Source organism: Tenrec ecaudatus, chromosome 2 (assembly GCF_050624435.1).
Source record: "Tenrec ecaudatus isolate mTenEca1 chromosome 2, mTenEca1.hap1, whole genome shotgun sequence".
Classification (NCBI taxonomy): domain Eukaryota; kingdom Metazoa; phylum Chordata; class Mammalia; order Afrosoricida; family Tenrecidae; genus Tenrec; species Tenrec ecaudatus.
In genome coordinates, this window is record NC_134531.1 from 289,778,338 (window position 1) to 289,800,110 (window position 21,773).

Genomic DNA, 21,773 nt, shown 5'->3' on the forward strand with positions numbered 1-21,773 from the left:
ATTATACATCATCTAAATTCTTAGTTTTAATATTCATTAGAAAACCTTATTCCCTAAATCCTAAGTCTCCAGAATCAAATATTGACCGATTCTTATGTTCTCCTTCTTCCAGACATGTTTTATTTCCAGAAAGAATTTGTTGGAGTCTTTTGAGCAATGCTGTCCTCTCATAGAATATAAAATGTGGCTGAAAATTGGACTCTCTATTTCTGCGAAAAAACTCAGGGAAAACTTATCTTATGAGGTAAGAACTGGTATGTGATATCACCTTCTCTCAAAATGGAATGGCATCAGAATATTGTTTGAAATTAATTTTGTGAATTAATTTATAGTAAACTTGACAAACGAATAATAGACTAACTTCGTGTTTCTCCTGTAGGATTGGAACTATAAAATGCAATTGCAACTGTGCGGCACTTACGTTAAAGATATACCCATGAATACCAAAACTGATATTTATGACGAAACCGTAATCTACATCATCCTCATCAATGGAGTGGTAGAAGATTGTCAGTTACGGAAAATTTATAAGGCGCCTTCTTTAATTCCTCTTACATGCCATCAGGTACCAAAAAAAAAAAAAGGTGTCTTCGGGTCAATGTTGCACATGCACAAGCAAGTATGAACATTTAAAACAGTATCATGCTAACCGTGGAGGTCCCACCTCATACCTTTCCCTTTGCTGCCCTGCTCCGCACTTCATAATGAATTCATAGACATACCATGAGCTCATTGATTACTTTGGCACTGAGTGGCCAAGCACTAAGCAATATCGATTTCAGGCCAACTAGCAAACCAAGCTGTACGATTTGGTGCAGACTTACACAAGTGAAGAGAGCTTATTAAGTCCATTCACACATCATAAAGGACCAGTTTCCCTGGAATGCCTCAATACAACTATAAAAATATTAACATTTACTCTTATATTACTAAGGAAAGCTGTGGGTTAGATGTTGGGCTGCTAACCTCCAGGTCGGTAGTTCAAATCCGCCAACTGCTCTGCAGGAGAAAGATGAGGCTCTCTGCTCCTGTTAACATTTACAGTCACAGAAATCTTAAGGAGCAGTTGAATAGGGTTGCTGTGAGTCAGAATTGACTTGATGGCATTAGGTATTCTTTAAACACTATTTCTAGACCATGTCATAAATATATTATAAAATACTATAACATTTAACTTAATTGAATGCCAGTGTAAATTCCCCAACTACTTCAAAGATAGATGTAAAAGTGTAGGTCATCTCATATTTAAGCAAAATAAGAACCTGAGCCATGTGGAGAAGAAAAGAAGAATGTGTGACTGGTGGGTAAGAGAGACTTCCAGTCAATAAACGTACTCGTAATTCTGAAGCAGTGAACCTGTGGCAGAAAGAACTCCAACTGAAAGTGCAGCCAGCTGAGGTAATACACACCCCAAATAAAGAAGAGAAACAAAAACCTGCAACTTGCCCTCAAGAGAGCTCATAACTGATTGCAAAGAAACAAATACATAAATACATTGATAAAAATAGTTAGTGCTATGATTGATGTACTTTCACAGTGTACTGCAGACATAAGGAAAAAAGTGAGGTGGGTATGGGAAGACTCTTGAGAGAGAAAATAGTTACAATAATATTTCCTACGTGGGAAACACCGTGGACAATTTAAAGCTCTGGGAAAGGAAGTAAAATGTTGTTTTAAACAATGGTGTCCCTCGCCTCTATTAATTGAATACATAATAAGAGAGCTTTGGTTTGGATGCTAACTGCGGATGTATACAGCCAAGAGATGCTTGCAAACACCACCTCCCCCCGGCGCCCCCCCACTCCCCCAGATTCTCTGCACTCTCTGAAGCCTTCATCACTGTTTCTCTGGGCATCAAGGTGATTCGGTGTATATTAAAAACAACTACATTTACCAGATATGCAGTGGTTAAGGGTTCAGCTGCTCACCCACCAGCTCCTCTGCAAGAAAAAAAATGTGAAAGTCAACAGTCCTGAAAATCACAGTCTTAGGAACCCTGGGGGACAGATCAAGTATGTCTTAAAGGGTCGCTTTTAGTCTGAGTCGACTGGGGCGGTAATGCGTTTAGTGAGTTGTTTTATTGATTGGTGGATTCAGCTATGTACAGTGATACTTTGGATAGTTTTTAAAAGACCATGGAAGATCAGTATGTGATTTTTTTTTCTCATTTGGAGGAGAAAGGAGTAAAATATTCTGAAATTAAAGTAAATATGTGGAACGTTGACTTTTATACAACCAACCTATCTAGGAATTTTAAGTTAATTACCTGAGTGATATATTCCTATTTTTCAACTTCTCTCAAATATTTGGACAGTTACTAACATGGTAACTTATGAGAGAAATATTTCATCACATATTTGCGCAAAAATAAATGTGTGTTCTGTCAATTTTCAGATACAAGGCACCGAAAACTTTACAAAAATAATGATTCTTCAAACCTCATTTGATAAGAAGAAATCCAGAGGGAGTAGCGGGATCACTGTGCCTCTGTGTTCACATTCGCTTGAAAGGTAATAAATAGGTGAGTCATAGTTCTCTGAATAATTCTGAAATTGTCATTTCCCATTAAAAAAATAAAACCATGTACTGAGAAACCTTTTTAACTGCCATATTAAATATCTAACACATGAATTCAGACTAAGAATATCCAGGTTTTGTTTATAAACGATTCTATATTTCATCAAAAAAAGATGATACATAATTGTAAAAATATAGTTTCAAAAATTAATCAGTGAATTAGTAGATTTCCCCCCAAGATGAAATATTTCACATTTAGCCGCAATGGTAAACATCATGAGGTATTAACTGAGCAATAATAATAATTTTAAAAACCCAAAAACATGTAAATCATTGGAGCGTCATGGACTACCCAACTCTGTTCTTCATAAGAATTTCAGTCATTAAGATTCCAGTTATACTTTCCTTTCGGCGCTGCGGGGCACCATAAGTATGCTCAGCCTCCTGAAGAGGGCTCGCCTCCAGCATCCTCCTCAATGGCGAGAAGGAAGTCTGGGGGGACCCCAGCCAGGCCAATGAAATGGCCAATGCCAACTCCTGTTAGCCCATCCGGAAAGTGACCAAAAAAGACTATCATCCACAAGCCTGTGACCGTCCATTCTCGGGACCAGTGCCGCAAAAACACCCTAGCCCGCCAGAAGGGCAGGCATAAGGGCACAGGTAAGCAAAAGGCACTGCCAATGCTCACACGCCCGAGAAGGTCACGTGGAAGCGGAGATTGAGGATTCTGCGCCTGCTGCTTAGCAGATACCGGGAGCCAACGAAGACTGGCCGCCGCGGGTATCACAGCTTGTCCCTGCAGGTGAAGGGGAACGTGTTTAGAACCAGCGGATGCTCGTGGGACATCCACAAGCACAAGACAGGCTCGCAGAAGCTCCTGGTTGACCAGGTGAGGCCCGCAGGTCGAAGACCAAGGAGGCAGCAAACGCCGTGAGGAGCGACTCCAGGCCAAGAAAGATGAGCTCATCAAGACTCTGTCCAAGGAGGAAGAGACCAGGAAATAAACCCCCCCCTCTCTTCTCTGTACAGAGTGGCCTTGGCAGTTCTAGTGATCAGCCACTCAATAAAAGCAAGCCTTGTTGGTCTGCCCCTGAAAAAAAAAAAGATTCCAATTATAGTTATTTAATAACATACCGCTGTTAGGTCGGGTTGTCTAGAGAAACAAAACCAATGACACTCATCTATTTTTAAGATAGATATATATGAATATATATATATGTAATTCTATATCGCGACAGCATCCCATCCCAATACGACTCAAGTCTATGGGTCCGATGCTAGCCTAACTAATCTTAAGACTCAACAAGCCAATGGCCAAGGCAGGTGACGGGAAATCAGACAGATCAACAGCCTGCAGTGCAGGGACATGGCTCCAAGGTCATGGGAGCATGACAGGCCACTCATGACCCCAAGGTAGAAGATCCACCTGGGCCTTCCTGGAAGCAGACACAGAATCCAATAATGGAGGAAGGTGAAGGGAAAAAACAGACTGTTCACTGTTTTTCTTATAAACAGGCCACACCCCCCAAGGGGGCATCTCTTGGCTATCACATGATTAAGTAGGTCTCTGGCCTCACCTCCATTCAGGTACCATTGGCTAACATAAAATCTAACAGTGACACTACTATTAAGTCACTGACGAAAATTTAGCAAAGATATCTGATTTAATAGATGAAATAATAATAATACATTTCACAAAAGGAAAAATAATGTTGTAAATTGAGATGTGTAGATTTTCTTTTCCAATTCTGAATTTCAATGAAACTATTTCTGAATGATAGATACGCAAAGGCAAGCAAGCCTGGTCTCTATTACGATTTTTTAAAATCATTTTATTGGGGGCTCCAACAGCTCTTATCACAATACATATACACATCCATTGTGTCAAGCACATTGTGATTTTGATTTTTGTTCCACATTTTTCTCCCCTTTCCCAAGCAGTCAGTAGCGGTAACCAGTACTATATCTCTTCTGATTTTGTACACAGATATAGATTATCTATTTATAAACTCTTAATATTAATCTCCTGCATTTACATGTGTCATTTTTTCTATTTTTTTTACCTTGTCATTTTTTCTTCAGTTTGTTCATATAGTATGTTCCTGAATTTTTCTAAAGTTGTGGGGGCGAAGGGGGTTGGTGTTGTGTTTTTTTCTGTTTGGTCTATAGCTTTCTTGATTGTTCTGTACCGAGGTACCGTTCTTTTGAATCCCTCATCAGGTAGTCCCAGTGACTAGTCTTCCTCTGGAAAGCCTTTTAGTTCTGCATACTGGTCACTAGTTTGAGACGCCTGGTTTTGTTTCTTCGTGTGAGCCTGAATCTCTATAGTTTCTTAGTCATTGCAATGCGTGATCAAACGGTATAGGAGAGGTTGGTGGTTGCTCCAGGAGATGTAACCGCCGAGTCTCCTGATCAGTGCCCTGTAGGTGTACTTACTGGAAATCGGATCCCAGCTGAGTCAGACAAGAAATCAGGAAAACAAGGGGACATGAGAGAAAAACAAACAATTGTGAAAAAGAAAGAAGCAAGTGAAAGTCGGCAAATAAAAGTATCTAATACGTGAAAACAAGAACAAATCTACCTAATAAGTAAAAGGAAAGAATTTAAAACAAAGATAGAGGTGGGAAAAGAAGGGGGCAATGCAGTAAGTAAAACTAGAAAGTGGGACTGGGAAAGCAAAATAGAAAGGAGACTAGTAAAGGAAAGAAATAAAGGGATAAGAAAGAAGAGAAAGGGAAAGAGGGGGGAAAAGAGGACCTGATGCAAAGGGCTTAAGTGGAGAGCAAATGCTTTGAAAATGATGAGGGCAAAGAATGTACAGATGTGCTTTATACAATTGATGTATGTATGGATTGTGATAAGAGTTGCATGAGTCCCTAATATGTTAAAAAAGAAAAACATAACAAATAAAGAAGACCAAAAAAGAGTAAAAACAAGGGAAGGAAAAGAAAGAATTGGAAAGAGGGCTGGGGCAAGACCCCTGGAGGAGAGGAGAGTTGGACTGGGTTGGCACCAGCCAAGGAGTACCCAAGGTAGAGGAGGGTAGTGGAAGAACAGAGTCCATCTTAGCAAGACTTGGGCTACAGAAGATTGTCATATTGTGTTATTATTCTTCAGGGTCAGTTGCCTTCCTGTTACTTATAGACGCTTTCCCTACTACCACCCAAGGAATCTGGCTCTGCCTCTGCATAATAAAAGACCTCTCAAGAACCTGTCATTGCTTCATTTAAAAGGCCCTTATACACCTGGACATTCCCTTACGGAAGGGTCACAGGGAGGAGATGAGCCAGTCAGGGTGCAGCATAGCAATGATGAAACAAGCAACTTTCCTCTAGTTCCTAAATGCTTCCTCCCCACTCACTATCATGATCCCAATTCTACCTTACAAACCTGGCTAGACCAGAGGATGTACACTGGTACAGATAAGAACTGGAAACACAGGGAATCCAGGACGGATGATCCTTTCAGGACCAGTGCTGAAAGTGGCGATACCGGGAGGGCCAAGGGAGGGTGGAGTAGAAACAGGGAACCGATTACAGGGATCTACATATAACCTCCTCCCTGGGGGACAGGCAGCAGAAAAGTGGGTGAAGGGAGACGTTAGACAGTGTAAGATATGACAAAATAATAATTTATAAATTATCAAGGGCTCATGAGGGAGGGGGAAGTGGGGAGGGAAGGGGGAAATGAGAAGCTGATGCCAGGGGCTTAAGTGGAGGGCAAATGTTTTGAGAACAATGAGGGCAAAGTGTGTACAAATGTGCTTTATACAACTGATGTATGTATGGATTGTGATAATATTTGTATGAGCCCCCAATAAAGTGATTTTTTGTTTCATTCACAAGTTGAAGATGATCCTGAGCAGGAAAATCTGATTTGGAGGAGAAAACAGTGCAGAAAGCTAATGTCTTCTATCCTGTCATAAATTCACAAAGGAGGTCAACAGAAAGGAATGAGGATGTTAACGTGTAAAAACACAGTCGTAGTAGATACTCAGCACTTTAACAAACATTTGTTGAATAAATAAAATAATCTGCTACTAAATTTTTTTTTTAAAGAAAGCCCTTATGAAATGTATTGTTCCTCAGGATGGGAAATCCTCTCACGGGGAAATCCCAATTCTCATCCCCTGCTCTGTATGCTGGAGTCTTTACCACCCGGCTGATCCTTATCAACAAATTCAGAATGTGATTCCTGTCTCTAATCTCAATTTCCAGGCTAAAGAACATACAAACATTATTTTTTTTGGATGTCTAGAATAAACCTAAATGAAAATCTGGTAAGCTGCCTCAGTTTCCTCAATGTGACCAGGTGCAATGTTGGAAGACAAGAAGTCAGCCATTTTGGCTGTGGGCTATTCAAACGTGTTGCCTCTGGGAAGAGTTGTGTGTATTGTGTGGCTTGTAAGATGCGATGCTACATAAATGAAATCTCTGAGTTAAGGGGAAAGACTCCTGGTGACATAGTGGTTATGCATGGGGCTGCTAACTGCAAGGTAAGCAGTTTGAAACCACCAGCGACTCAACTGGAGAATGTCAACAATTTATACTCCCGTACAGAGGTACAATCTCAGAAGCCTACAAGGCAAGTTATACTCTGTCCTTACACGGTCGTGATGATTCACAATCGAGGTTGTAACTAAGAGGGGAATGGGAGAGAAGCATCCGAAGGGAGATCTGTCTACATTCAAAAAGCAAAAGCAAACCTTTCTGTGCCGCCTGCTTTGACAGAGACCAGATTTGAAAATTAGCTTTAGAGGCTAACAATATACTATGAAAAAGAGTTATTGTAACAGGATCAATATCTTTATCTGGAAGAAAAAAATGTATACAAAATGATAAGAAAAGCACTCTGATTACAATTGACAAAAATATAAACAATCAAATTCAGGTAAGGAAAAGGATAGTCTAAGAAATACAAAATAAAACAAGAATGAAATATTAGCTTGGCTTATTTCATAAAAATGATGTTCAATGGTTATATCTATTTCCTCAGAAACAGATCGATACTGGTTTTCTCAAAGCTAGTTAAGTGCTGTCACCGGAGAATTAGGAGGAAGCCCCTTCATACCACAAGTGTATAGCCTGAACAAAGAAAAATGTATTTTCGTACAGATTAAGAGGCTAAAGCCTAATTCAGGCTGCCAACTCCAGTACAAGACTTTCTCTCTGTGTTGACCTTGGAGGAAGATCTTTGTCTGTTCTGAGCTTCTTCCCCTCAGTGATCTTTTGTGTGATTTAGTATCTCTTCCCCCATTCAGCTTCTTTCACTTACTTAATTAATTTCTTTTCTTCTTTAAAAGATACTCACTCCAGGATGCCCTACACTAATTCTGCTCCATCAACATAACAAAAACGAGCCATTTCCAAATGGGCTATAAATTACCACAGACACAAGACAAAACAAACCACTGCCATCTAGTTGCTTCTGACTCTCTTTCTCACAGGCACGCTATAAACCATCACAGAACTCCCCCTTCTGGGTTTCCAAGACTGTAATTCTTTCCAGAAGTAGAAAGACTCACCATTCTCCCAAAAAGTGGTGGGTCGTTTGGAACTGCTGACAGGAACAGATGTAAGGAATCACAAGACCTAGGTTTGAGGGACGCAATTCAATTCGTAACAGAGAAGTGAACGCAATTTGTCAATAGGAACAAAAATCAGAAAAATGTTCTTTGCACTTAGACTCGGTGCTTCTTCTGAAAGGCAATCCGAAGTAAGTATTAAAATAGGCATAGAAACAAAATGTATAGCGCACTTTCTCCGCTGGGAATTTTTTTTTTAAGTGCAAGCGGCAGCAATAGGAAAATCGGAGGGAACTTCACAAGTTTGGCGAGGAAATGCGATGAAAAGATAATGGAGTGTTTCTATGAGCCTTTTGTGGCTCCATCTTATATAATTTCACTACAGAACACGTATACAAGCATTTATTATATAGCCACGAAAAATGTCGTTTGCCATTTCAATGTAACATATGAAAGGGGAAGGCAAAACTATAAAACATGTTAAGCAAGAGGAAAATCTTAAAGAATAAAACCAGATCATCGGGTGATGGATCTGAAAAAGTAAGGTTAAAGTTATTTCATTATCTTCTTATTTTATGTGGTTCTGGTCCGGCTGGAGAATGATGAGGTTTCCTGCTTTGACAAAGATCTATAGCTTTGCCAACCTTGTGAAACTGTTTTGCTCTGCCCTATAGATTCACTAGCAGAAACTCGGGTGGTGTTATGAATTAGCTCCTAATTTCAAAGTTGGCCATTCAAACCCCCCAGCTCTCCTCAGAAGAAACTCTGTCAGGTCTCTATGAGTCAGAAGTGGCTCGACAGCAGTGTGACTTTGGTTTGGGCATTACTCTTCTTGGACTGCCTCAGTGATGAGCGTGGCTAATGCGTCCGGCTTCGAGCTCAAACATGGAGACTCGGAGGCCACCCAGACACACTGCAGAAGAGAGGCTTGGCCAACTACCTCCATTAGAAATTTCCCACTGCAGACCCTGTGTGGCACACTTCTCAGGCACACGTGGGGTTGCCAGGAGACCAAGTCAACTCCATGACAATGAGCTTTCTTAATCCCACAATGAAAAAGATGCATATATTATAAAACTATTAAAGCACTACTCAAGTGCAAAGAATTCCAAGACATTGTGTTGCCTTTCCCCATTCTGTATTTTCAGCAACAATAGTTTTGTAAAGGGAGCGAGCAGAGTCTGTCGTAAAACTCAGCAGATAATAGTGACTTGAGTGCTGGCCGCCACGGAAAATCTTCATCCTGGCAATCCCCTCCACACACACAGCTCAGCGAGCCCCGGTGGCTGCTCAGATGCACAGTTTACATCATAAGACCGCCTCTTTGCGAGTCAGCAATGAATCACACTCACATGATCAACTTCCTTCCTTACACTCACTCGGTACATCCACGGGACTCTGGGTTGTAGGTCAGTGTGGAAAGGTTCTAAAGCTTACTTACTTAGTTGCTTGCTTGCTTATTTCCCATTTCTACTAGGAAGGCTTGGCAAGAGTATTTTCAAGACTGAACCACAGGTTGATGCTATTATGAGAGGTCTCCCGATATTGAAACCCCTGTCTTTCTATAGAGAGGCAATCATTTCCAGCTGGATGCTGGATGTGGGTGGTCTTAGACCTTCTGGTCCGTTAAAAATATATTGTGTGCAAAGTCTCCTTGAATTAAAAAGGTTTAGCCTTGCAGTCAGAAAATAATAGTATGCCACTAGATAGTTTGCATTTTGCTCTTGGAGCAATGATGGCTTGACTGATTTCATGAAAAATAAAATGGATTCTAAACCTGGCTCTTGATCCAATTGTGATTTTTTTAAAAATTCATTGTTCATCACTCACATTGGGGCTCTCAATGAGGTAACATAGCATAACTCGATGCTATATGAAATTTCCATGATCTATTTAGCCCACCATATCAATACAACAAATGAGTTCAGTGCCTGGTATATAATTCTTCAAACAATCTTAACAGCAGTGATTGTGTGTCTCCCATATGCTGGGTGCAGAGCAAGTTGTACGTAATTACCAACTCATTAAATCTTCATAACAACTCTGAAAGTTAGGCGCCATGATCATGCCCAATTTCCACGTGTATAAACAGAAGCAAAGGAGCCCGAGCAGCACTGTGGTTAATATTCGGCTGCTCACTGAAAAGTCAGCACTTAGAATCCAGGGACCCCTCTGTAGGAGCAAGAGGGGCCTGTCAGCGTCCGTAACGATGTACATAGGAAATCCATGCACAGTTCTATCCGGCCCCTGCGGTCACTATGCATCAGAATTTCTCTCAGGGGAAATGGGTTTGGGTTTGGTATGGTTTCATTACATTGAAGTAGAGCGCACTGTGGTCATTCATCCCGAATCACATAGGTGATTCAGTGGCAGAACGAAAATGTAAAAACAAGTTTGTGACTGGCCATGATGATACTTACCCCTGCAGGTGAGTAAGAGCTTGGTAAATAGCTAAAGCATGAATAGGAAAAAAAGTAATATATATTTCTGCAGGATCGTGCTTCTCCCTGGGGGATGGGGGGGGTGTTTGAGTGCTCTTGTTGTTTGGTGTTCTCACTCAGGTCCGACTCATAGCGCCCTTATGCACAATAGAAGGAAACACTGCCCTGGTCGCACCCGTCCTCACAATGGTTGTTAGGTTCTTAGGTTTGAGCCCATTGTTGCAGTCCTGTGTCAATATATCTCCTTGCAAGTTCTTCTCATGGTCACTGCCCCAATATTTTACCGAGCATGATGCCCTTCCTCCCCCTCCCTCCCCACTCCCCCTCCCTCATGAACCGCTTATTGGGGGTCATACACCTCTTGACACAATCCATACATACATCAATTATATAAAGCACATGTGTACATTCATCACCCTTTTCATTCTCAGAACATTTGCTCTCCTTGTAAGCACCTGGCATCAGCTCCTCATTTTCCCGCTCCCTCCCCCACCTTCATGAACCCTTGACAATTTATAAATTATTATTTTGTCATATCTTACACTGTCCAACGTCTCCCTTCACCCACTTTTTGGTTGGTCATCCCCTAGGGAGGAGGTTATATGTAGACCCTGTAATCGGTTCCCCCTTTCTACCATAAAATTATTTTCGTTGCTATTTCATAACTAATTTTGCTGCTGTTATGAATCAGGTGACCCCTATGAAAGGGTCGTTCGACCCTCAAAAGGAGTCGTGACCCACAGGTTGAGAACCACTGCACTGAGCGGTCATCCTCCCTTGTCCCACTCTCAAAAAATTTCTCCTAGATGACATGAGGGCCTTTTAAGTGACCTTCAAGATAAACACCTAGTTCATGGTTCATAGTGCATGGTTCATGGGCAGGACCCATGCAGAAGGCAAATTTTGAGAATGATGAGGGCAACGAATGTATAAGTGTGCTTTACACAATTGATGTATGCATGGATTGTGATAAGAGTTGTATGAGCCCACAATAAAATGATTTAAATAAAAAATAAAGTAAATTTTTTAAAGATTTTATGCTTGAGGGTGGGGGGGTCACCACAACATGAGGAAGAGTATTAAAGGGTTGTGGCATCAGGAAGATTGAGAACCACTGGTTTAGTGACTGCCATGCAAACTTACAACAAGGTCCCCTGACTAGCAAACATTCTTATCAGAGGGAAAATCAAGTCAGGAGGTGGGAAGGGACAGACATGTCTGGGAGAAGACAAGTGCTTATCTACTGGTAGAAAAAGAGTGAGGACCAACTTTCTAGTGGTACAAAATGCCTAATAATACTTCAAGGACCCTAAAACAGGGGGACAAAGGGAATATACCTGGTACCATGCTCCTAATAAGCCATATTGGTCTGCATTTCAGTACAGCCCCTGGGAACCCATCTGCCACAGAACCCTGGGGCATTGAACACTGGATCTTCAAGGCACACAACACGCTAAAGGCCATCCCAGAGGGATGCAATGGGGAAACCCCACTAGGTGAATTAGACTCTAACACAAACACACCTGTAACCTGAGGGTTTAAGATTGAAGTTACATGGTGTGTGAAGAATCAGAAGACGGCTCTACCAAGAGTATAGAACTGTCAGTAGGTGGACCAACATTGCCTTAGTATATCAATGTCCTACTTGCTGTATTAACATGTCTTATTCTGGCAGACCTGTGTCGGTTATTGTCAGTGAATAATATTGTAGGTTTTGACTGACCACCAACTTCTAATAAATAGCAAATCCTAGTAAATAGAATCCTGTCTTGTAAGGATTTATTCTGTACAAGTGAATGATCCATGTTCTGCAATATGTAGTTAGACTACACTTGTTCCATATCTTTTTCTGAATAGGGCTTTTAAATTAGTACTGTGGGCTAATCAATAACTATAAACAGAAAGTCCTTATGTTCCAGGGAGATGATTGATAAGATTCTATGCCATGAATTTACAAGGATGTCTCTAAGGTGAACCAGAGGCAGATAAAAAACATACCATATATACTTGAGTATAAGTCGACCCGAATATCAGCCGAGGCACACAATTTTACCACACACAAAAAAACTGCATTAAAAATGTGCTGAAAAACTCAGCTTGTGCACAACAATATACAGTAGATTTGGGAATGGATTTTTGGCTCACAATCCTAACTCCAATCTAAGAACAATTAGTTCTTATGACACGGCCCTGCTCTCTATTCACCATAGGAAACACAGAAGATATGGGTGCTACAGCAAAGTGTAGCAAAGAAATTAGATGGTGCCCTGCTATCAGAAAGAATACCATCTGAGGTCTTAAAGGCTTATTTTCAAACTAGCAGTCACCTAAGTGAGATGTCAACTAAACCCACATGGAAGAAGCACACCAACATCCTTGATACAAGGATTGTAAATTATATGATCCAAATCCAACGGAAGAATAGTATCAGAGTTTAAATTGTGAGGCGATGATGGTTTTCAGAAGGCTGTGGATGACAGGGGGAGCCCAAAATACATTTGCAGGATCTACACAGAAAATAAGCCTCCAGTGATTTCCCTCTAAACATAATTGAGGGATGGGAATGACCTGGTTATGAGACAGAGAGTATGGGAGAGATGACTGTAGTAGATTAAAAAGATAAATCTGACTTGAATGGTTAAAACCTTGTCACTTGGTTTCAACAAGTGGTGCTGGAAACAATGGATATCCACATGTAGAAAGATGAAACAAGACGTTTACCTCACCCCATGCACAAGAATAAACGCAAGGTGGATCACAGACCTAGAAGTTAAACTCCCAAACCATCAGGACCATCAAGGAGGGAATTGGGACTAATCTCAGAACACTGGCCCAGGGAGCACATAGGCTCACTGCAATAGGGAAGGGTACACACACAGGTTAACTGGAAATCGACAAATGGGATTTAATAAGAATAAAGCACCTGTGTGCCTCGAAAGACTTCTCCAAGAGGGTGACAAGACAATCCACAGACTGGGAGAGGATTTTTAGTAATGACACATCAGACAAAGGGCTCATTACTAAAATCTACACCATCGTGACCTGCAAAAAGAGGAAAACAGTTAACCCCTAAGGAAGTGGGCAAAAGAACTGAAAAGAACTTTCACTAGGGAGGAGACCCATATGGCCAATAGCATATGAGAAAGTGTTGCAGGTCCTTAGCCATAAGAGAAATGCAAATCAAAACAACCATAAGATACCACCTAACACCCCCGAGGCTAGCCCAGATCAGCAAATCAGAGAGCAACAAGTGTTGGAGGGACTGTGGTGAAGTAGGAATCCTCCTCCACTGCTGGTGGTTGTGTAGATTTGTACAATCACTGTGGAAAGCAATCTGGTGATACTTAAAGAAAATGGAAATTGATCAACTTTATGACCCAGCCATCCCCCTACTGGGCATATACACGGTGGAAGCAGCAAATAAAACACAACCAGTCATATGCGTTCCAATGTTTATTGCGGCACAATTCACAATCTCAAAGACTTGGAAATAGTCTAAGTTTCTATCAGTAGATGAGTGGATTAGTAAACTCTGGCACATACGCACAATGGAGTACTATGCAGCACTGAAAAGCACAGCCAAGCACATGAAACACGTCATTTCGTGGGAAGAGCTGGAAGGAATCATGTTAAGCGAGGTAAGCCAAACTCAAAAGGACAGGTATAACATGAGTCCCCTGAGGTAAGTACAATCAGCATGCCAGGAATAGAAGAATAAACACCTATCTCGCAATAAATGGTGAAGCATAGATAGTTGGAGGGAGGGAAGGCCACACCCAGGGAGGTACATGAGAGTACAGGGGAAGGGAGGCAGGTGGAGAGAGAAGCGGGGTGGGTAGAAACTGAGTGGATGGCACAGGGGGAATAGGGCACTAGTATTGGTTGTGTCCCCACAGAACTAGAACATGCATACGGACCCGACCATGACACGCCAAACCAGGAGGGCAATGTAATGCATGGAGGAACCCACAAAGAGACTGGACCATACGCTGACCTCAAGCAGAATTAGCCCAACACCCACCAAGGGAGTACCACAGAAAATGAAAATAGATCGTCTGGTGTGGGAAAGGAACTGGCCTACCACACCACACCCAGAAGGAAGCTGAAGCAAAGGTAGGAGGAAGAACGGAGTGGAGCACACCTGGGACCACCAAGCTCAGAGGACGATAGCCCGGCTCGGAGGGCCCAATGTACAGAGAGGACCATATAGCCGGCTCCACGACGAGATGTGACATCCTGCACTGACCTATAGCCCTACACGGGACAGCACCAGAGACACAGTGGGGGATGTGCGACTGAGCTGACCCCACCACACTGAGGCAAAACACTGGGGGCGTGCAATGGAGTGGTGGGGGAAGCAGAGCAAGGAGGTCCTGAAGGAGTATAAAGGATGGACTTTGGGGCCAGGATGTGGAACCCCATCAGACTCATCTGGAAAGCATCCCTAAAGGTCAAGAAACAGACCTTGAACTACTAACAGGCTTTCTCTTTTTTTTTTTTTGCTGTCTTTTTGTTTTGTTTTTTTTCTTTTTTTCTCTTCTTTTAAATTTTGTATGTCAGCGGCTTTTTTGTTTGTTAGCTTGCTGGGGTTGTTGCCGTTGATGCCATGTTCTTATGTGCCACTTTGGTGCTGTCCAAGCCATCCACATTTGTATGCACATATTACTATATCTGCAGGTTCACCTAGATAAGACAGGCTCGACAAACAATGTAAGAAGAAAATAACGGGACCAATGGTCCTGGAGGGACATGAGAGTGTGGGAGGTAGAGGAAGGGAGGAGGGGTTGGCCAACCCAGGGACAAGGGAAAAACAAGTGGTTCAAAACCAGTGGAGGGAGGGGATGGGAAGACTGGAAGGGAGTGACCAAGGGCAAGGTAACTGAGAGGAATTACTGAAACCAGAATGAAGGCTGAACATGGTAGTGGGACAGGAGGAAATCATAAGGAAATAGAGAAAAGGAGTAGGAGGCAAAGGGCATACAGAGAAGCCTAAATACAGACATGTACATCTGTAAATATATTTATGATTATGGGGGACATAGACATATGTGCGTATATTTATAGGTTCAGTAGTACGGTAGCAGGTGGAGATTGGACCTCCTCGCATGCATTCCCTCAGTACAAGAGCACCTTGCTCAACTGAACAGTCATGATCGCTGAAGACAGACGTGTGCATAAGCAAACGTGGTGAAGAAAGCTGATGGCGCCCAGCTATCAAAAAGATATAGTATCTGGGGTCTTAAAGGCTTGAAGACAAACAAGTGGCCATCTAGCTCAGAAGCAACAAAGTCCACAGAGGAGAAGCACACAAGCCTAAGTGAACAAAAGGTGTTGAAGGGATCATGTAGCAGACACCAAAGAGCAAAAGCCATCATTGTGTGATCACCTTCCCCACATAAACGCTGTAGACGAATGTGTGCATAAGTAAGTGTGGTGAAGAAGGCTGATGGTGCCCGGCTATTGAGAGATATAGCGTCTGGGGACTTAAAGGTTTGAAAGTAAACAAGCGGCCATCTAACCCAGAAGTAACAAAGCCCACATGGAAGCAGCACACCAACATGTGTGATCATGAAGGGCCGAGGGGACCAGGTTTCAAGCAACAAAGGGGGGGGGAATCCATAACACGTGAATGAGGGGAGTGCATGATGGGGACTCAATGCCCATCTGTAAACAACTGGACATCCCTTGCAGAAGGGTAGTGGGGAGGAGATGAGTCACTCAGGGTTCAGTGTAGCAGTAATGAAAGTTGCAACCTTCCTCTAGTTCTTAAACGCTTCCTCCCCGCCAACTATCATGATGCCAATTCTACCTTGCAAACCTGGTTAGACCAGAAGATGCACAGTGGTACAGTTGGGATCTGGAAACACAGAGAATCTAAGACACATGAACCCCTCAAGACCAACAGTGAGAGTGGTGATACTAGGAGGGAAGGGGGTGTAGAAAGGGGGAACCGATCTCGGGGATCTACATATAACCTCCTCTCTGGGGGATGGGCAACAGAAAAGTGGGTGAAGGGAGACGCCAGGCAGTGTAAGATAAAGTAATAATTTATAAATTATTAAGGGTTCATGAGGGAGGAGGGAGCAGGGAGGGAGGAGGAGGGAAAAAGGAAAATGAGGAGCTGATTCCAGGAACCCAAGCGGAAAGCGAATTTTGAGAATGACGAGGGCAACAAATGTATAAGTGTGCTTTACTCGATTGATGTATGTATGGATGTGATGAGTTGTATGGCAAGATATGACAAAATAACGAGGTATAAATTACCAAGGGCATATGAGGGAGGGGGGAATGGGGAGGGAGGGGAAAAAAAAAGAGGACCTGATGCAAGGGGCTTAAGTGGAGAGCAAATGCCTTGAGAATGATTGGGGCAGGGAATGTATGGATGTGCTTTATACAATTGATGTATGTATATGTATGGATTGTGGTAAGAGTTGTTTGAGTCCCTAATAAAATGTAAAAGAAGAAAAGAGAAAAAAAATGATTAGGGCAAAGACTGTACAGATGTGCTTTATACAATTGATGTATGTATATGTATGAACTGTGAAAAGAATTGTATCAGCCCCAATAAATTGTTAAAATAAAAAAAAAGAAATAGGAAAAAAAATTACATAAGAAAATCACTTGGTGCTGTATGGATTTCACCTCAAAATAATAAAACATAGTATTTTGCAAAAAAAAAAAAGAGTTGTATGAACCCCAATCAAATGATTTTTTTAAAAAAAACACCTTGTCACTTGATCTTCCTTCTGATTCACTTTGGGCTTGATCTATTTTTTTGATATTTTCTGGGTTTTGTTCGTATTGGGGTTTCTCTCTATCAACAGTGACCTTGAGGGTGGAAACTGTACATCTGTATGGGGATAAACAGCCTCATCTTTCTCCCATAGAGCAGCTGGTTGGTTTGGACTCCAGATCTTGTGATTAGCCCTTCATTGCGTAGCCCCCTACACCAGCTCCACAAATGGCTATTGTGATGATGGGGGCGGGGCTTCAAACATATTGTGGGGAAAATGCTATTATATGATAATTACATTTCTCCATGAACTTTGAAGCCCTTTCACAGAATCATAGAATGCTCTGAGAAGTATAGCCAAACACTAATCATAATTTCTCTCTTACATAGGTACCCAAAGTTATATGGTGAACAGCCAGCCCCCTTTTCAGGAAAAAAAATTACTCATTCTCCAACCTCTAGTAATTAAAACTTTTGTATTACATATCCCATAATCTAGGTAAAATGTAGATATCTGCCTGTGGAGCTCTCGCCCGCACCCTAACCCCAGGTCATTCCACCACACACCAAGGGGCAGTATCACACACGCATCCCTTTAGGAACCAGTGTAATCCCAAAGGATGGGGACACAAATGACAAACGCCAACCCAGGCTTTCTCTGATTTTGCCATCCTGACTTCAAGAGTTAAGGCTTTCGTTTGCAATTCAATTCATATCCGATTCATAATGCATTAGCCCCTCAGGAAGGAGGAGAATAGGATTCAGACACGTGTTGGTGCTGTGGAGTGGGGTTGATACTCTTGTGGAGCGTTTGGTTCCATTGCGATAAAAGTGCCTGTTAGAAACGCGCGGCGCTTTCTGCTACCTTGCACACCTTCAGTAAATGTTCATGTCAGCAGCCAACACTCCCACAGCTCAGCCTCGCCACCTAGTGGGCTGAGGGAAGCTTGAAGGTTGGAGAGCAAAACCCAGGCTACACCCTTAAATTCCATGGACAAATTCGTTTCTGATCCTTGCCCCTACCTCATGGACGTCTTGAATTCAAAAAAAGCCTTTGGACAAAGCCGGCGCCAATCAAACCCTCCTGTAGGCTGTCTGCCCGAGCTGCCCCTTCTAGGGTCTTGCCCTTGATTTCATTCCGTACTCTCGTCTATTGAAGTTCATAGCAACCCTAACTGGCCAGACAAAATTGTCCCGTGCGCTTTTCTAGGCTGTAATAGCTTCAAGAGCAAGCTTCCAGATCTTTTCTCTTTGGGACAACTGGTGGCTTTGAAGCCCCATCGCGCCAATTGAGTGCATCGCTATGGCTGATACAGGGCTCACTCACGCATCAGACTTCGGGACATAGACCCACGGGACTATGGAAACATGGAGAGGAAGTGGCATCTAGTGGTCATTAATCAACTCTGCTTCGTGCCTGAATCCTTCTGGCCTGTCCTCACTCTCTTTTCCCTTGCGGGACAACCTTGCTCCTGAAAGCTTTCTTCTCCCAAGCAGGGGGTACCCACCTGCCTGCCAGTTTCCAGTAAAGTAGCTCCAGAAATTCCCCCCCAGAGCCAGACTGAAGTGTGGATTTCGCATATTGAGACTGGGTGATTTCTCTAAATCTGCTGCTTTGAAAGCCCTCTCCCTAACCGGCCCCCTCCTCTTTGGAGGCTTCTGTGTTAGTGAAGGACAAGTAGTAAGATTAAGACTATTGGTTAACTTAGTTTGCTGTCTTTTCGTGGCGTTCCATGAGGGCAGGAGTGATGCTGTTCACCAGGGAACCAAGAGTGTCCAGTACTGGCTATGTAAACAGCACATCCTTGTTGAAAGAAGTAGGCCTCCTAAGAAACACAAGATGAATGTCCAGAAAAGCCATCCTTCCGTTCTCATGTTAATTTCATTCTTTTTAGTTGGGATTAAATGTATATTCAGTAAAATGAGCCCTCTGTAGGATAGAGTTCTTCGAGTTATTAGAAATACAAAAGAGTCATGTGGCCACAGTAGAATCAAGATACAGACACCTGCTCCTTCATTTGAAAAAAAAAAAAAATCCCCCGTGTCTCTTAGAGGTAAATTCTCTGTTCCTGGAAGCACTGACAGGTTTTCTGTCTCTGTAGTTTTTTTTTGTATTTTAATAGTTTTATTAGGGGCTCGTGAAACTCTTATGACAATCCATACACACATCAATTGTGTCAAGCACATTTGTATGTTCATTTCCCTCGTCATTCTCAAAACATTTGCTCTCCACTTAAGCCCCTGGCATCAGCTCCTCATTTCCCCCTCTTTTCCTGATCCCCCCATGAACCCTTGATAATTTATAAGTTACTATTTTGTCATATCTTACACTGTTCAATGTCTCCCTTCACCCACTTTTCTCTGTAGTTTTACCTCTACTCGAATGTGACCTAAGGTACATGAGTGGAAAAACAGAGAAGAGATCATGGGGATCTCATCAAAACTTTAAACATTATTGTCTTCAAAGGATTTTTACCAAAAAGGTACAGAACCCCTCTATTGATTGGGAGGGAAAATATCGGAAATCCTGTGTTAAACTAGGGCTTTAATACAGAGAATGCACAATAACGAGCTCATACAACTTAACAAGAAAAAAGAAGTAGCCAGTCCAAACAGAGCAAAGGACTTGAACAGATACTTCATCAAGGCAAATAAAGAAGTAGCAGCAGATAAAAGTAATACATAATGTCATTGACCATGAAGGAAAAGCAAATCAAAACCATCTACCAGGATACATATGATTGAAAACCAAAACACAGCAGGTGTTCTGGAGGCTGTGAAGAGATTGAATGGACCCCTTACTCATGACTAGGGAAGTTATAAAGTGATGCAGTCCCTCTGAAAAACAGTTTGACAGTTCCTCAAAAACGTAAACAATGAATTACCATATGATCCAGCAATTCCATTCCCAGGTACAAATCCCTAAAAAGTGAAATCAAGAACATACACAGTTTTGTTCATCAGTGTTCAGTATAGCACCATGGAAAATAGCCCCAAAGTGGAAACAGACTAAGTGTCCCCTGACTGGTGAATGGAAAAACAAAATGAGATGCATACATATAATAGCATAGTATCCAACGATAGAGAGAAATTAAGGCTCCCTAATGGCTTAGTTGGGCTGTGATACACAAGGTCTGCAGTTCAAAGCCACCAGGGGCTCCCCAGGAGAAAGACTGGGCTTTCTACTCCCATAAAGAATGACAGCCTTGGAAACCCACATGGGCAGTCCTACCCTGCCCTGTAGAACCACCAGGAGTCACAATTGACTCCGTGGCAATGGGTTTTTCAGGCTTTTACAAAGAGAAATTAAACCTTAGTACATGTTACAACATGTAAAACTGCTGAGTGAAATAAGCCAGTCACAAAATAATCAGTACCGTATGATTTTATGTGTATGTAATATCTAAAACAGGTACATGTATAAGGGCCAAAGTTAATTAGTGGTTATCAACAGCACGGTTGAGGGAAGGATCTCACTACGTGGGGCACCCTGAGCTTCTGTTAAAGGCAACAGTCTCGTTTGAAAATGGATCATTAAAACCGTTAATTAACCGTTAATTATAAAATAATCTTCATACAGATAAAGACTGCTAGAATGTGAAATGCTCTGTTCAATATATGTTTATCCAGTGCCATCGAGTCAATTCTGACTTAAAGCAGCTGTCGAGGACCAAGCAGCACTTCCCTGGGGGTTTGAGAGGCTGTAACTATTTATAGGAGCAGACAAACTTATTTTTCTCCTATAGATTGGCTGGGGGGTTTGAATCAATGATCTTTTGTCTGACAAACCAATATTTCATCCACTGTGCTACCAGATATCCTTAGATACTCATTTACCACATGAAAAAAATAAAGATGAAAAACTAACAAATATTTTAATTCATATTAAATCTGACTTCTTTTGATTAACACAATGCATTTGAGATTCCTCCATGTGGTTGTCTATGCTAGTAGGTGGTTTGTCCCTTTCCCTGGTTGGACAGTGTTGCATTGTGGGAGTTGTTTGCCTTTTGTTTGTTTGTTTGTTTGTGGTAATTATAAATAAAGTGCCTACAAAGATTTGCATGTATGTTTATGGAGAACAATTTTTTATTTGACCTGGGAAAATGCATAGAAATGGGATTGTTAGCTTTTACGATAACACTTTTAGTCTACACTAACCTTGATGAAATATTACCATACTGTTTTCCAAAGAGCCTGTACGATTTTGCATTGCTTCCAGCAATGGTTGGCAGTTCCAGTTGCTCTGCATGCCTTGCTAACACTTAATACTGTCAGTTTTTGTTTTCAGAGTTAACCATTCGAATAGGTAGGTAAGTATTGCATTTTGGTTTGAATGTACACCTCTCTGATAACTACTGCTATTTCATGTGTTCATTTGCCATCTGTATATTTGCTTTCATCAAATTTATTCAAGCTGCTTCCTTTTCCAGGAGACCAGAAATGGAGAATACCTTGTTACTATTTCTGGGTGGTTTGATCAAACATTCCATAGAAGAATCATGATCAAAAGGGGGGAAGTGTGGAGCAGAACTTCAAATTTTTATAGAATCCAGAC

General features: G+C 41.9%; 1 protein-coding gene across 1 annotated transcript in view; it reads left to right on the forward strand.

Moving 5' to 3' along the window:
- The window catches only part of SLC9C1 (solute carrier family 9 member C1), a 145,467-nt gene that overhangs the window by 96,440 nt on the left and 27,254 nt on the right, over positions 1–21,773 (forward strand). The window contains exons 24-27 of the mRNA XM_075542956.1: positions 113–244; positions 380–565; positions 2,395–2,510; positions 3,265–3,406. Coding sequence (XP_075399071.1) covers positions 113–244; positions 380–565; positions 2,395–2,510; positions 3,265–3,406 — 576 coding nt within the window. The remainder of the gene's footprint in view (positions 1–112; positions 245–379; positions 566–2,394; positions 2,511–3,264; positions 3,407–21,773) is intronic.